At 31.9% G+C, this 16,196-nt stretch overlaps 1 protein-coding gene across 3 annotated transcripts in view; it reads left to right on the forward strand.

Annotated features, from left to right (window-relative positions):
• The window catches only part of LOC118186316 (adhesion molecule nephrin-like), a 1,043,604-nt gene that overhangs the window by 829,011 nt on the left and 198,397 nt on the right, over positions 1–16,196 (forward strand). For all 3 annotated transcript variants that reach the window (XM_085809008.1, XM_085809009.1, XM_085809010.1), the window contains exons 13-14: positions 2,875–3,121; positions 14,559–14,849. In XM_085809008.1, coding sequence (XP_085665134.1) covers positions 2,875–3,121; positions 14,559–14,849 — 538 coding nt within the window. The remainder of the gene's footprint in view (positions 1–2,874; positions 3,122–14,558; positions 14,850–16,196) is intronic.

Below are 16,196 nucleotides of genomic sequence, written 5' to 3' on the forward strand. Positions count from 1 at the left end.
AAAATTTTAATAAACTGTGGGGTTCCAACCTTAATATAACAGCTAAGTGTGTAGGAACTTCGTGAACTGGTAAGCGAATAATCGCTTTAGTTGGGAAATCGAGACGTAAACTCAAGAAGAGTTAATTACCCTTTATTTCTCAAAATAAGAATTTCATAGTCGGCTCCTTTCTTAGAGCTTACAGAAAAGCCTTAGGCTTAAACTCAAGAGTACTAAAAAATAAAGCTTAACTAAAAGATATAGCCGAAGCTATCAAAATTCTACATAGCTCCTATATATCAACTAAATTGGCGAAGCTATAAAGGGCCTGAAATATCGCCGAGCGTAGTAATAGCTTAGAGAGAGTGTAGCCATAACACAAACGCGGCTCTCAGAATCGCTGGCTCTCAAATGAAGGCAGTGGAACTTCGACTTAAATACTGCTCTTCCTCATTTGCATTAACCCCGATTCTAAAATCTCATTCTGGTGAGAAATTGTGAGCTGAAAATAGGAGAGGTAGGAAAGTAGCTTTAACTAAAGATAATTGTTAAAGACTTAGGATAAACCTTACAAAACGTTTAGGGAATTTGATTTTTATTAAGGTATCTTTTATTAAAATTAATTTTTCTTTTAAATAAGAATTTCCTGCATACATTTTTAATGCTATTTAATATCTATCGCAAATTGTATTACCTATAACGGTTCTGGAAATATTAGACTGCTATTTAATTCATTTTTTACCTTCAAATTTAAATTTCCTTCTCTTACCATAATAAAGTTTAATTTTATAATAATCAAGTATGTGGAAATCTAGATATTCTATTTCTTTTTGTCCTGTGCTAATTTTATTTAATACTAGCAAATTTTGAGATTAAAGAAGTGAACTGCTATGATTTTTGAAAATTTTTTCCTGTGTGAAATTGAAAGAATTTTATGACAGTCTGTAGCAGCTACCAAAAATATTTCCTGAGGCACTTAGAACTTTAGCTGAAGATAAATGGAAGGATTTACTTAATTGTGCAATTTTTCGTAACTACATTCAGTTTAAAAATTCCCTATTTCAGTAAATTAACGGTATTTCAGTATGTACCATTTACTCCACCCAAATTTGTAGCCTTATTAATATTATTAGTTATTTCTTCTCTAAAGAATTTCAATGCCAGAAATCACTAGATAGTGCACAATTAATATTTTTTCCAAATACATTCTGGTACATAATTGTAACTAACAATTTTGAATATTCCTAAAATTACAACATTTATTCAACTTGCTTACTCTTAAATAAAACTAATACGGGTAAAAAAGAAATAGAATATTTTGATTTGCACATTATTAATTATATAATTGCCTATTATAAAATTAAATTTTGTGATAAGAGAAAGAAATTTAAATTTGGAACTATAAAATTAATTAACTGACAATCTAAACTTTTCAAAAAAGTTACACCATTTGCAATCAATTATGTAGAACTAAAACAATTTATACAAAAATTTCTTACTTAACAGAAGAAATTATTCTAGTCACAGATACCTTAATTAAAAATAAAATTTCCAAAACATTTATTCATTTTTTCCTTCAAAAATCTGGAATTAACTAACAAATTTAATTTTTAATTTAATAAATAATGATCCCAGTATTCGAAACCTTCTAGGAGAATAATTCAGGGCGAGTAAATTAAAATTGCAGATTTGTATATTAATTTCTATGTATGTACATAGTTTCTGGCAGCTGTTCTTTTAATAACAGGCTATTTTAATTTCAAAAGGCAGTAAAATAGCCAATTTAGCGTGAAGATTATTTGCTGTCTTTCTATTTTTCTATTTCTAACTTTTCACCAGAAATAATTTTAAATAATTTACTTCTTATACAATAATTCCTATAATTTACTAACTGTCGCGGCCATTTTGTAACATTTTCTTTTGTGACTACCACGTAGTTTTATTTGCCTTGTAATAGACACAAGAATTTCACTCAGGTAACCCTGTGCTTTTGAAACACATAACATTATTTCCCTCTTTCTAAAACCAATAAGCAGTAATCTTTAATACGAAACTTATTCGGCAATTTTGTCAAATTGCTTTCTCCAATAGCCTTGAACTTATTAACAAGTAAAGTTACAGTTTTGTTAGCCGAATGGTTCATTTTTAATTGCTATAAGTAAACATTTAGTTGAAGGATTTTAGCTTAAAATGGCTTCTTTTAATAGTATAATCATACTACACTCCAAGGGAGAAGTTAAGTTCGTAATTTTCATTCTGCCATTATTCATAAAAAATGTTAGCCAGAAATGGGCATTCTGTAAATCTTAAGCACTTTTTAATTTTGTTTTTTAAATTTAAATTTAGAAATAGAGGAATGCAAATCAGTTATTTATTAATAGAGAAATACTTTGTCATTAACTTATTATGTTTTTGTTGGCTTATTTTGTAATTATTTATACTAATATGACATGATTTTTGTCTAGATTTATCAAATGCTATTCTTATTATGCTTTGTATTTTTAATTTTAATTTACTTCTTTTCGAAAATTTCCTTTGTGTGAACAGTTTTAAATCTGGAAGACGAGTTAACGTACGGGCATTTATCTGGGCAGTTTTAATTAATCAATTAAATTATATTATAATATATGAAATAAGAACATTAGTATCGCAGTAGTAGCGCTATTTAAACCAAGTACATATAATTAAAAATGCTAATGCATTAAATTTAATTGTAGTAAAAGAAATCAGCATTTTAATTTAACAGATAATACTCAAACCGTGAAAGTATAAAGTATTCGTTAGGCAAAGGATTCATAAACTCTTATCTTTGAAAACTGTACTATACAGAAGCTTTTAAGCTCTTTCATACAGTTTCATTTTCTTTGCAATGTATTTGCATTTTTTTTAATACAGGTTCGTCTGGAATGCTGGTCTGGCAGCAGTAATCCTGCGGCTTCTATCTTCTGGTGGAAAGACGACACTCTTCTCAAAGATCAGAACCAAGTCGAGACAACAGACTCTTTTTATGGAGGATCTTCTACACGCAGTCGGCTAAGCTTACCACTTTCTTCTACAGATCACGGAAGTCGATTCACGTGCGAGGCTAAAAACGACGCTTTTCAACGATCTGTTCAAGAGCAGATAACTCTTCATGTTTTGTGTAAGAATAAATTTCGCTGTATTTTGTAAAGCTTTAACGTAACGTAATTATGTGTTATTCCTGAACTATTAGTCCCCATAATAATTCATAAAGCATACTTTTCTTAAACGAATTGCAATTATTTAATGCACCGTGTTTCAGCGCATCTGTGGCTGACGCAGAACTTGCATTCCCCGTTTAAGGGGAAGGGGATATCCCGAGTTTTAATCAGCTGATTAGTCTGAACTTTTCGCTTAAGAAGAATGCGAAACGGTGAATTCATTATTTAACAGTAAATTGTTTCCCTTGAAAGTGATAAATAAATCAATTTAGGAAATCCTCAGATATAATATTTCTCTTTCCCGCCGTTTAATCTGATTCATTTAAGCGCTTTATTGTTTACTTTTATTAAAGCTGTGAAGAATCAAACCACTTCCAACGGTAAGCTGTTCAAGCGTTTTATATTTTCAACGATGACAGAATAAGTATAATTATTAAATTTCGTTTAAATCTTCACTTCATGATTAGGAATTTTGTTTCAGCGCATTTCCAAATCAATAGGTTGCTACTGCTGATATACTATAAAAGTTGTGAAACTTTTTTAATAATTTTTAATGTCATGAAAATACTTATTCTGCCGATTTTGGTTGTAAATGATGTTATTGTTTTGTTAAATAACTTTTACTCTAAGCCACAGACACACTTTTCTGTATTCTTTTAGCAGTCATTCAGTTACCTGAAATGTCCCTTTATCTTTGATTTCCATCCGTTTCCTTATCAAGGAAATAATTCTTTTCCGAAATTAATATCGTCATTGATTGAAACTTACAGATTCTATGCATTCAGCCAGTAAAATTCTGATTTTTTTTTAATTTCGCATTTCACGTATATTAGTTCACAGCATAAAATAAGTACGCTTCTGATATAAGTTTAGTTTCTTTCAGATTTTATAAATTCGTGTAAATTACATGGTATTTAATAAATGTGTGTTTAATTTTTATCATTATCTCTTATACAAGAATACGATGTCAATCAAAGAGGAAAGTGTCTATTGAAGGTAGTATGAATAACGAAAAAAAAAAAAAAACTGAAAAAATACAATGTTCGATTTTCCAATATTAGACCGCGAAACTTATTCTAATGTAAATTATGATTCTATTTCTTACCCAATAAATCTTTTTCCTTTATTTAATCTCTTTGATTTATGCAACTAGAAGTTAATATAGAAAGAATTTATAATTTTCAGTAGGTAAATTACTCATGCAGGCAAACAAGCATTACTAAAATATGTTAAGTGTTGATGTCTATGAAATACAGTCCAGTTTAAATTATGATTATATCAGTTATATATTAATAGACAGCGCATCTAAAAGTGAATAAAGGGGGCGGCTGATAATTTGTGGCACATTATTTGTTAGAACTATTTAATGGGAATGAAACTGTGTGACGGCATATTATCGTGCCATTGAAACCTTAATCATTATGAGGTTTTTCAGTGATACGCTGAATACTCTTCAATAGTCTGGCCATTATATCTTTCCAAAATGTAGAGTTCATCGTCTCTCCCTGAATATTCCTCGTGAATTAACCTACACTATACAAGCTTTGCAAGTCTGTAAAACAACGGCACATTCATGCAGCTACTTGATTCGTTTGTAGAACTTCCCAACAAAAAACTTGTCACTAAAGTGGTCTTTACCCGAGTTTGATGGAAATGAAATTTCTCTAGTCGTGTCGATCCTTCTCCAACCCAAGCAGGTGATTGCCGTTTCGTCTTAATCATAATGAAAGCACCATGTTTTATTTCCAGTCACAATTTCTTTGAAACAATCAAGATGAATTTCTACAACACAGAAAAACTTCATTGCTAATTTTTGATCAGTCTTCGAATCTATGGCAGCAGAGGTTCGCTGATCCAAAGCAAGCAATTAGCTGCGCAGAAATGTCTGTCTATATAATATGTCCGTTTAGGAGAAACCAGTTCATATTTCATGGTAATAAACACTGTCCTTTATGATTTGTTGGAATTTGTAAAAAATATTAGTCTTAAGACTTTCCAGACGCTTTGTGTTTGCGAAGAGCAAAGACTAATTTGCAATTTCGATAACATCTTTTCCACAGTTTCAAAAAATTAAAAAAGCGTGCGAATTATTTGGGTTACTTCTCTAAATATAATTAAGATACAATAACACGCCGAAGAAATACTAATTCAGAAGTCAAACAACAAAAATCAGCGTTACTTTTGCGCTTTTGCAGCTGACAATGGTGGTTCGGTAAAACCATCGAAACTAGTCCTGTGAAAATTTGAAAATATTACGCTGATTTTTGTTGTTTGACTTCTGAATTAGTTCTTTGAACGTGTTTTACACGTTCTAGAGTACTACTGTCTTCTTTTGTTGAATATTAATGTTAAAATACAGATGCAATGCATTTTAAGAACTTGTATATCTAATTCTTTACCCTTACTTTAAGAATATCAAGTGTTAAAATGATTTGAAAGGTTATAATTAAGATAAGTACTTAAGGTTTCCTTTTTCCCCTTTAGCGTTCCGGATAGAACACCAGCCGAAAATGAACACTATTTAATACGGAGAGTTATTTAATTCGGAGATTCCTTTCATAAAAACCTGTTTTAACGCAATGAACATTTCGCGATCCGTGTGTTTGAAAAGAAAATCAGTAATTGATAATTATTTGGGCATCCTGAAATGGTAACACATTTTACGTTTCGTTAACTACGCATCTTTAAAATTTATTAACTGCTTTAAACTGCTTTTCTAAAGATGATTAATATACAATAATGCGTAATTAATAGGTGCTGAGTTAGTATAGAAACTGAAATATTCGGCTAATATGTAAAGTTTCTTATCTTTTATATGGAATGTGTATGACTTAAATTTTTCGTTAAAATTCCTTAGAATCAGAGATTATTTTTCCTAAAATAATCGTAGCACATAAAATTTCCAAGCAAATATTTAAATCCTTTCATGTAGTTTACCGCTCGGAGTCATTTAAATATTACTACTTTCAGTAATCTCTCTGTTGCCCTATAAACACTCACATACGCTCCGTTGATTGTCTTTAACCTTCTGTTTATGTCGTGACTCTAGCTTGCTTTCTTCATCGCCTATGCATATAAACATTTTACTGCTTCGAAGTGGCTCACTTTTAAATCAGCAGTTTCTAGTATTTCTCCACATTCACATTTTTCTCGGTTTTAGGTGTTTTTTTTTATCTCATTTCCCGATTCTAAACTTTTTTCTTCTACCTTTTAATTGTTTTAGCTCTCTCCATAACATACTTTATCTTGCTGCTACAATTTTATTCGTCATGCTGGTTTCGTTATGACACAAATTAGTCTGCTCTTTGTAGATAGCCTTTTCAGGACTTTTATGCGAAGCATTTTAGGCACTACAGCTGTTATATTTTCTTTTATAAAGCATAAGTAAATTCAAAGTTACGAGTTCAATACCTTTGTTTAGTGCATTTCTATAAATTTCTATATCAGGGATTCTGGGATATAAACAGCGATATCTAACTCTCAATGATAAAAACAAAAATGTACCTCTCAGAATGTTTAATTAACTGATTGATACATAGTTCTTTTTCAGCGATCAGGAATATAAATCTATCACTTAAACCAGAAGATTGGTTTTTCATGTAGAAGATGAGTAGGAGAATAATGTTTCATAAAATAAAGTGTAAAATTAGAATAAAATTTTGAGATTATTTTTTCAAAAATCTGTCCCCCTTGAAAATAAAATGTATTCAGATCTTTAGACTGAAACCGAAATAAAAGATAATAGTAGCAATAAAGATAAATGCTAAAGATTACCAAAACTGAGGAGTAGACTACAAAATTCAATTAAAAGTAATTACTCTAAATTACAGGCGAAGAAGTCAACACGGAAAATATGTAACGAAATAAAAGAGAAGAAGTATTAGAAAGATTTCTACTGAAAATCTTTCTAATACTTCTTCTCTTTTATTTCGTTACATAAAACATAAATACAATGCATGCAATATGTGAATTATCTCATACTGTAAAATTCTGGGATATGAAATTAAAATAATTAATTATCACTTACACTGGAATTATGAAATAAATGATTTACCTAAATCTCAATTACGAGTACATGCATATATATATATATATATAACACAAATAAATTGAACAAATTTATTATCTTTAAGGAGCAGCAAATATGTAATATTGTAAACTAATAAATCGAAATTTTCATAAAATTCTGGATGCTTTTAAGGTTGTTTAAAGTTCATAAAAGTTCATAAAAGTTCTTTTAAGGTTCATAAAATTCTGGATTCTCTTAATTGCTACGAACACTCTCGGTTACATTTTCCGAAGTGATCTTATACGTGTCTCAAATATGTATGATAATTTAGAGACTGATAGCGTGAAACATAAAGCAGCATTTCGCGACATCTCTGAAATAAATATCAGATTCAGAATGATTTTCAGTTTTAATTAATTTTATTTTGATTGGCCTATATTAAGGTTCAGTTTGAAAAGGGAAAACAACGAAATTAAAGTGGATGGTTAAGAGACTATTGAAAATTAAGAATATTATTTTATTTTTACCTATTATTTGTATCTCATACAAAGAAACACACAGAGATATATATGCTATATATATGTGAGAGAGAGAGTTTTTGTATAATTCAGTATGCTGTAGGTTTCCTCCTTTTTATTCTACTAAACTAAGTGTTAAGGAACCTAGTGAACTAAACGAATAATCGCTTAAGTCCAAGAACAGAAATTTTAACTCAAAGAAGGGTTAATTACCTTTTATTTGCTCAAACTAAAGATTTACAAATGATCCCCTTCTCAGGGCGTACAGTAAAACCTCCACTTGGGCTTAAAATGTAAGAAATAAGAATTAACTAATGATTAACTAAAGAGATTTAGAAGAAGCTAATATACTTCTAAACTAGTAGGCCAGTGATATCACCTTTAGCCAACGAAGCTATCAAAAGGCACGTCAAAGAGACGTAACGAAAAGGCAAACGCGCGTTGTTCAGGAATCCTAACTCTATCTCTCGAAGTCAGTGGAACTTCGACTTAAATGCTTTCCACTTCTCATTTGCATTTAACGCGACTCTAAAACTCATTCTGGTAAGGAATTGTAAGCTGAAGCTAGAAGAGATAAGAAAGTAGTATAAACTTAAAATTTTTTTTTTAAAAATCTGAAAGGTTTTAGATTTTAAATTACGTCCAAAGGGGCGTTTTTCTTAACGTTTTGTGTGTTACCTTTATTTATTAAATATCATGTTCTTTGCACTTAAATCATAAATTTCAGTTCAATAGCAATGTTGCAAAATAATTTTAAAATGAACTTATCTTTAGAGTTTCTGATACACAGTTTCGCGCGCTGGACATAAAAAGGTCCCTCCTCCCCCCCGTAAATTGTTGCTATTGCTCGCTTTCAAATTGTTGAAATCCACTTTAATCGTTTGTTACTCAAAAATTCGTTAAAGTTTTACAAAATATGAAATTGATAATAAAACAAACTCCAAATTTCAAATTTGGGCTTCCACATGCCCATATTCGCAGTAGGATTACGTCATTCAAAATTCGATGGCGCTATGTACCGTTGTTTTATCACAATGCGATAAATATACATACATTTATGCAGATTTTTCATTACTTATTTTCTTCAAATATAATGCAAGACTCTAACATTTGGTGGCAACAGTTGAAAACTGAAACGGACATTTGTAGTAATTCAACGCAAAATCGCAAAACGAAAACAATAGTCCTTCAAGGACAAAGCCCCTTTTGACTAATAATTGTTATAAAATGAAGTATACCTTATAATGTAAAGGAGTAAAACTAATAATTTTTTCCAATTCGCATTTTAATTATTTATTAAAATAAAAGAACAGTTGAACAGCGAACAATTAGCATCTTCATTGTGGTGTAAAGAAAGGAAAATAATGCAAATGAATTTCAATTACTATGTCTTAGCAAGTCGAACTTCTGAGGGCGTCTACTTTTCCAAGGCATAGAACTACGCAACATACCCGTAATAGCTATAACTCAAAACCCTTTTAAGTGTACCCTAAATAAATGCTTGAAATCTAAATTAAGCAAGAATGTATTTTGATACTTACTACGTGCTGACATTATCATTGATAACGCTAAGCGTACGCAGTGTATCTATAATATGAAAATTTTTTATTACGAAAAGGAAAATGTTTTGCTGGGAAAAAATGCTGCACAAACAGTAATAGGGGACGCAAATGTGAGTAAATAATAGCAGTGAATGAAATGCACGATTCCATGTTACCAACTTTCAAAACATACAGGAAGTCTATTCAAGTACTAGAAATATTTATACACTCTTAGACAAAAAAAATAAATAAAAAATAAAAAAATAAAAACAAAAAAAAAAAACGACGCACCAAGAAGGAGTCATCCGAATGGGACGAAAATCGGTAGAAGTGATGTACATGTATAGAAAAACAAATGATTACAGTTTGAGAAAAATTGGATGATTACAGTTTGAGAAAAATTGGATGACTTTTGAAGTGATAGAGATTCACAAAGTGAAATAGTCAGTAACGCGTTTATCCACCTCTGTCCCTTATGCAAGCAGTCATTTCGCTTGGTATCGATTGATAGAGGTTGCGGATATCCTCCTGAGGGATATCGTGCCAAATTCTGTCCAACTGGCGCATTAGATCGTCAACATCCCGAGCTGTTTGGAGGGACCTGCCCATAATGCTCCAGACGTGCTCAATAGGGGAGAGATCCGGCGACCTTGCTGGGCAAGGTAATGTTCGGCAAGTGCTAAGGCAAGCAGTAGAAACATGTGCAGTGTGGGGGCGGGCATTATCTTGCTGAAATGTAAGCCGAGGGTGGCGTGACAGGAAGGGCAACACAATGAGCCTTAGAACTTCGTCGACGTACCGCTGTGCTGTAAGGTTGCGACGGATGACAACCAAAGGGGTCCTACTATGAAATGAAATGGCACTCCAGACCATCACTCCTGGTTGTCGGCCTGTCTGCCGGAAGACAGTCAGGTTGGTATCACACCGCTGTCCAGACTCGCCTTCGCTGGTCATCGGGACTCAGTTCAAAGCGGAACTCATCACTGAAGACTATTCTACTCCAGTCAGTGGCATTCCAGTGCGAATGAGCCCGACACCACTGCAAACGGGCTTGACGTTGTACAGAGGTCAATGGTAGTCGGCGCAAGGGGCGCCATGACCTCAGCCCCCTTTCTTTGAGCCGTCTATAAATGGTCCTTGCGGTCACTGAAGCACTAGTTGCACGTACAATTGATGATAATGATGCATCTGGGACTGTGAGTGCCGCTCTGACGATTGCTCGGTCTTCACGTTCTGTCGTTTCTCTAGGCCTACCGCTTCCTTCTTGACGCTGTGTGCGGCCATGGTTCACCCATTCCTGCTAACATCGTCTAATAATGGCATCGCTCCTGCTCAAATGTCGAGCTATTCGCTGATAAGACCAACCGGCTTCTTTGACCCAACTACACGATCTCTCTCAAGTTCTGACATCTGCGCATATCGTTCGCGCACCTGTATGCAAGGCATCGGAATAAAATTCGTGAAGAATTTATGACCTGGAATCGGAATTTCTCCTCTTAAATATCCTACCAGTTGCGCAGATCAGAAGCGCTGTAGCGACAATCGTTCATTCATTGGCAGCCAAAATGTAAAATTTTGCATTTTCCGTCGAAACCTGTATTCATATCAATTTGTCTCCAATTTGATTTATATCTTCTCGGTGCGTCATGGTACATTTTTTTTTTGTTTGTTTGTCTAAGAGTGTATTTACTGCTTGATTTAACATGGCACTCCTTGATGATGATCTGCATTTACTCCTTTTGTAAAAGAATTAAACTTAATTTTCTAACCGAAGTGCTGTTCTTCCCACTACGGAAAAATTAAAATGAAGGCAATTAAGAAGTATTGCATTATAGATATCATTATTTTTCTAATTGCTCGGTAGACAGGATGTAAAGCTTCTTTTGTTAGGAACTCATTCAAGCCATGCTTCAATAGGCTGCAATTTGGTTGTTAAAATGAAATGATAGTATTAGACTTTCTTATTTCATTTCTTTATATTAAATGAACAGGCTTTTTCCCATTTCTTACCATATTTAAGTTGGAAATTTCGCAGTTTCTTTTCCAATTCCTTTGTTTCAAGACAAGGCTACATTGTTAGATGCTTATTCCAACTGACATTTACCTCCAAGTAAGTGACAGGTTACATTATCGGGTGTAAAAGAAAACTCAGCTAGAGAGGAGAAAGATTTCAGTAGGCAAAAGAAGCTTTACAAGCAAGAAAATCCACAGAAAACAGCGGAAAGTGCAAACAATAAAAATGACGATATCTGATTCATAAAAATAAAAAGTATTCCTTTTTATCAGAACTCTTACTTTATTTTCTGATTTTCGTTTTTGTTTTATGGTGAAATGTGTGTGTATGCTTATCTTCTGTGTATAATACTTTTATTACTGCTAGGAAAGAAAGTAATTATAAGAATATTTTTGCATTATTCAGCAATGATGAAGGATTTGCATCGTCCAAAATTGTTGAATGTAAATATTCTTTGGTAAATTGAGAAAGAAAATAGGATTTACCTTTTACAAATTCTAATGTTTGGTAGACATTTTTGTCAGGAAACATTTCATGTAAGGGCGTCACTTATAAATGACATTAGTTACTCAAGAGATGCTGCCTGTATCAAAATTTATTGTGTTCTTATTCAAAAAGTTAAAAACGTTAAATTACTGATGCAAAATAGGAAAACATTTTATTTCTTAAACGTAAGCATGATTTTAAACTTGAAATGAGAAACTTCTTAACAGAAATGCACCATTTTATTCCCAATTTAAGAATTACTTAGGAATAAAAATGCTACGAAATAAAATTAAAATTTAACTTGGAACGCAAAAAAGCCCACAGTTCGTTTATTCAATGCATTAACCTTGCAACAGGGAGTATTAAATGTGTAGTAATCCCTTGAAACGAATTACTCTACCGCTTAGAAAATAGGTTTTTTTACTTTTTATTGTTAATTGCATTAAAATGAGATCCAAACTGTTTCATACTATTAGGAGATGCAAAATTTTATCCTTATGTAAATCGTTGAGAAAATTTAGCAAGATAAGTTTTTTATTTCAGGGAAAGTAACATTAATCTAATAAATAAGAAAATAATTTTGCGAAACGATAAAAAAGCATTAAAAGCAAATGATTTAAATCTGTCTGATTGTAGATATAATAATAAGTAAATTGTGGATGCTTTCATTCTAAAATTTAAAAAGAATTAAGTGATAAAGCTACAGAAAGAATTATCTCTCTATCAAATCCTGGAAAGTTCCGTTAGAAATGTAATTGAATATATTGCTTACATCGTTAAGCAAACTTTGACTTTAATTGATTAGAAATCTTCTTTTGTACTTTCTGCACTACTTATACGAGTGTCTCAGAATGTAAAGTGCCTGTACATACAGAGTTTCCTAGAATATAGAGTGTCTTTACATATACAATGTTCCAGAATATAAAGTGTCTCTCCCTATAAAGTGTTCCAATATATAAAGTGTCTGTACATATAAAGGGTCCCAGAATAAAGTGACTAAAGACTGGAAGTACATTCTTCGGCCAAAGATAAGCAAAATTATCCTAGAGTGTGTAGAGACATTAGGTTTTTTTGGAAGCAGGAGATGTGAAAAATGAGCAACGTCTTCGCCTTGACTCGAACCACGGACCTCTCGAATTCGCGTCGAGCATGTTGACCACTGCACCACGAAGACATGCTAAGAAGGTTGGAGAAATACCTTAAAGGTCTGTAGTTTAAGAGTTACAAAACATTCAAAATCAGTAACAACAGTATGCTGAGGCTAGCGCTTGATCATTAAATATCTTGTGAAGAATTCGAATCTCTTAACAATTCAGATCCTTTTCCATGACTTTCACTAGCATATTGGATATATTGTTCAACAGATTTGAAACACTCTTCACAAGGAAGTCAGCTAGTCTTCCTATATGCTTACCATTAATATTCAACATTTCATAATTCGTAAACTCATTCGAATATTTTCTACTTATTATTAAGTAAAAACATGCATTGCCGAAATGTAGTGACTTCATTAAAGGACACCTTATACCTTGTGCTACAAAACTCTTTAGCCGACTTTTAATTTCGCAATCGGTGGTCGTAGACATATACTTGCAATTACAAAAAACATTAAATGGCTCAAATATTTATGTTACGGTGTTTTTTAATTTAAGGAAGTCAATTTTGTAAAAATTACGAAATCTAACTTTTTACACGTACCTACAATTTCTATGCTTATATTTAGAAAGATTTTGTACTCGTTATAAAAGCTAAAACACAAAATGTTTGACTCTCATGTGACACAAACTGACCGAGATGTTTGTTTTTAAAGACGGATACATAAACCACACATTTAAATGTTGTACGCAAAACAAGAAATGCTTGCATGTGTAACTAAAAAGAAACTATCAATTTATAAAACGCTTTCAAACTGGAGATCTTATTTGCAGACCCTTATCGAATCGATTTGTAGGAAACGCTTGCTGGCTTCAGTAGTGGCAGGCAGCCAACTTTTATTACTATTTTGCATTAATTAAAAGTTAAAAATATTTGTAATTTAATTACTTTTTGTACGATTACTAGATTGTAATTCTAAAGTAATAAAACTTCATGAGAATATTAATAACACATTCTTTAGACTTTGAAAACTTATAAATAATATGTGTTAAACTTCGTTCTTCGTACCAGGTGCAATAAAGTTAGAAATTAAATTCATCACAAAATAGTATCATTATGTGCATTTCAGCTAAGAAAACAACCTTGAATTTTTAATTTATTTACTAAAATCTTTTCTATGCTAATTAAATATGACTTCAAACACCCCAAATTTTGAAATTAAATATCTCGGTCAATTTTTGTCTCACGAGAGTCAAACATTTTGTGTCGTACCTTTTATAACGAGTACAGAAGTTTCTAAATATAAGTGTAGGGACTGGAGGAAAGTGAAAGAAGTTAGATTTCCTAATTCTTTAAAAATTGCTTTTAACTAAAAAATGCCGAAATATGAAACTTTGAATCATTTTAAACAGTTTTATGACTGGAGATAGATGTCTACGACTAACAGTTGAGAAAAGAAATGCCGGATAAATACTTTTAGAGACACGGTGTACACAAGTATATATACTTGTAAGATTGGATGTGTGCATGTAGAAAGAGAGAGGACGATTACTTATATTCAATTACGGTGCTCGATGTAAGCAGTTTTTTTCGGCATAATTTTATTGCATATTATTTTATTTTATAACTCATAATTTACAATTTGTTTTGCGTTAAGGACAATATTTGACATTCTCTTGCCGTAAATCTGTTCCTAGCTCATCAAGCCTTAGAGAATTTAACTTTTCTTTACAGTTGCTCCTGTATTTCTGACTTCTGGGAAAGTTGTCGAAATGATTGAAGGTCGGTCTGGAGAGGTAAATATGACAGCAAAAGCCAATCCGGAAGTCTATAGATACAGATGGACAAAAGAAGGCGTTCCAATTCCTGACAGAAGAGATAGTTATAAACAACCTTCGAGTGTTAGTGCTGATGGATCTGTTTTGTATTTCACTCGTGTCTCTCGACACGATTCAGGAGCATATACTTGTGTTGCCCAAAATTTGGAAGGTTCAGCTAGTGCTACCCTTACCCTTAACGTCTTATGTAAGTAATCATGTTTTCTTCATTCTATATCTAGAAATAAAAAATAGCCTTTTAGAGGTATTTACAAACAGAGGTTTAGAGCTCTTCTCACTTTACAATTTAATGCACTTTTCTACTGAAATTAATTCTACCCTGTAATTCAAATACTTTTTCATCCGTAGAAGTTAGATTTACATTTAAAAATTTGGCAGTGTTTTAGCAAATACTTAGTACATTTATATCCCCAAAAGATTAATGGCATAAGAACAAAACATTAAAGGCTTAGTAAATTTAGAGAAGCTCAGTAAATGCTCATAAGAGGAAATTCACCATTTTTAGAAAATGTAAATATCTTCTCAAGTGTCGCTGAAAACAAAGCTTTCATGCTTTGAAATAAAACTGGATAAAGATGTGACTTAAGATTATATAAACACGATTTCAGTGACTCTCCACGCTTGACAGATCATTCTGTCTTGTTTAAACTTCCGATTCCGTTCGGGAAGGCTTTGGTATGTTTTGAAAATTATTTTAAGATATGCGAAGAAAATTTAAACGAAAGTACCTACCTGTTTTTTCCTCCCAGGAAAGAATTTATGTAAAATGCAATTTTTCGGCTGTGAATATTTAAGGTGCTTAGGATCACAGTTTGGTTCACTTGGGCTTCTACTTAAAATTTCTGTTTTACCTTGAATTTCAAGTATATTATTTTATGAAATTGATCGTTTCGTTAAAAAGCTGCTATTTCGAAAATTTATTGGTTTATTCCCAAAAACTGTTGTTGTTGAACTGAAGAAAGGTGGAATTATTTTCTTTTAAATTTGTTATAGCTATTTTATCTTTATTGAAGAAAAAAACCTTTAATATAACTTGCACTCGCGTAAAAATTCAAAAGATGGAAACGTTAATAATAATAATAATTTATATATCTTCGATGCTTACTTATTACAAAATTGAATGTATTTATATTAAAGCAAATATTCGCAAAAAGTAGTTTTCTGTGCATATCTTTAAACGTATTTACGGACGTACGTACAAATTTTAATCGACGTACGTAAACAGACGTACAAATTTTAATATTTTTTACTGTTTCCTATATCAATTGCCAAACTAAGATTAGTTATCAGGCTAGTGCTATATGAATAGCCGTTTAACTAATGCAGGAGAAGCACTTATTACGTATTTCACAAAGCAATATTCATGCGGAATTATCATAATCAATGATCCAAATGGATTTCTATTACAAAATGGGGTAGCCTAAATATGGAGTTTGTAAAAGTCATTTTTGAACTGAATACTTAACTTGAAAGAAGCTTAACGTTTCACTACAGCTTTCAAACCTGAATTGCTTATTGGATGAAACGTCTATTC

The sequence above is a fragment of the Stegodyphus dumicola genome, chromosome X2 (genome assembly GCF_044657685.1).
Source record: "Stegodyphus dumicola isolate Sdum_Otavi_A_Nest chromosome X2, ASM4465768v1".
NCBI classification, from domain to species: Eukaryota; Metazoa; Arthropoda; class Arachnida; order Araneae; family Eresidae; genus Stegodyphus; species Stegodyphus dumicola.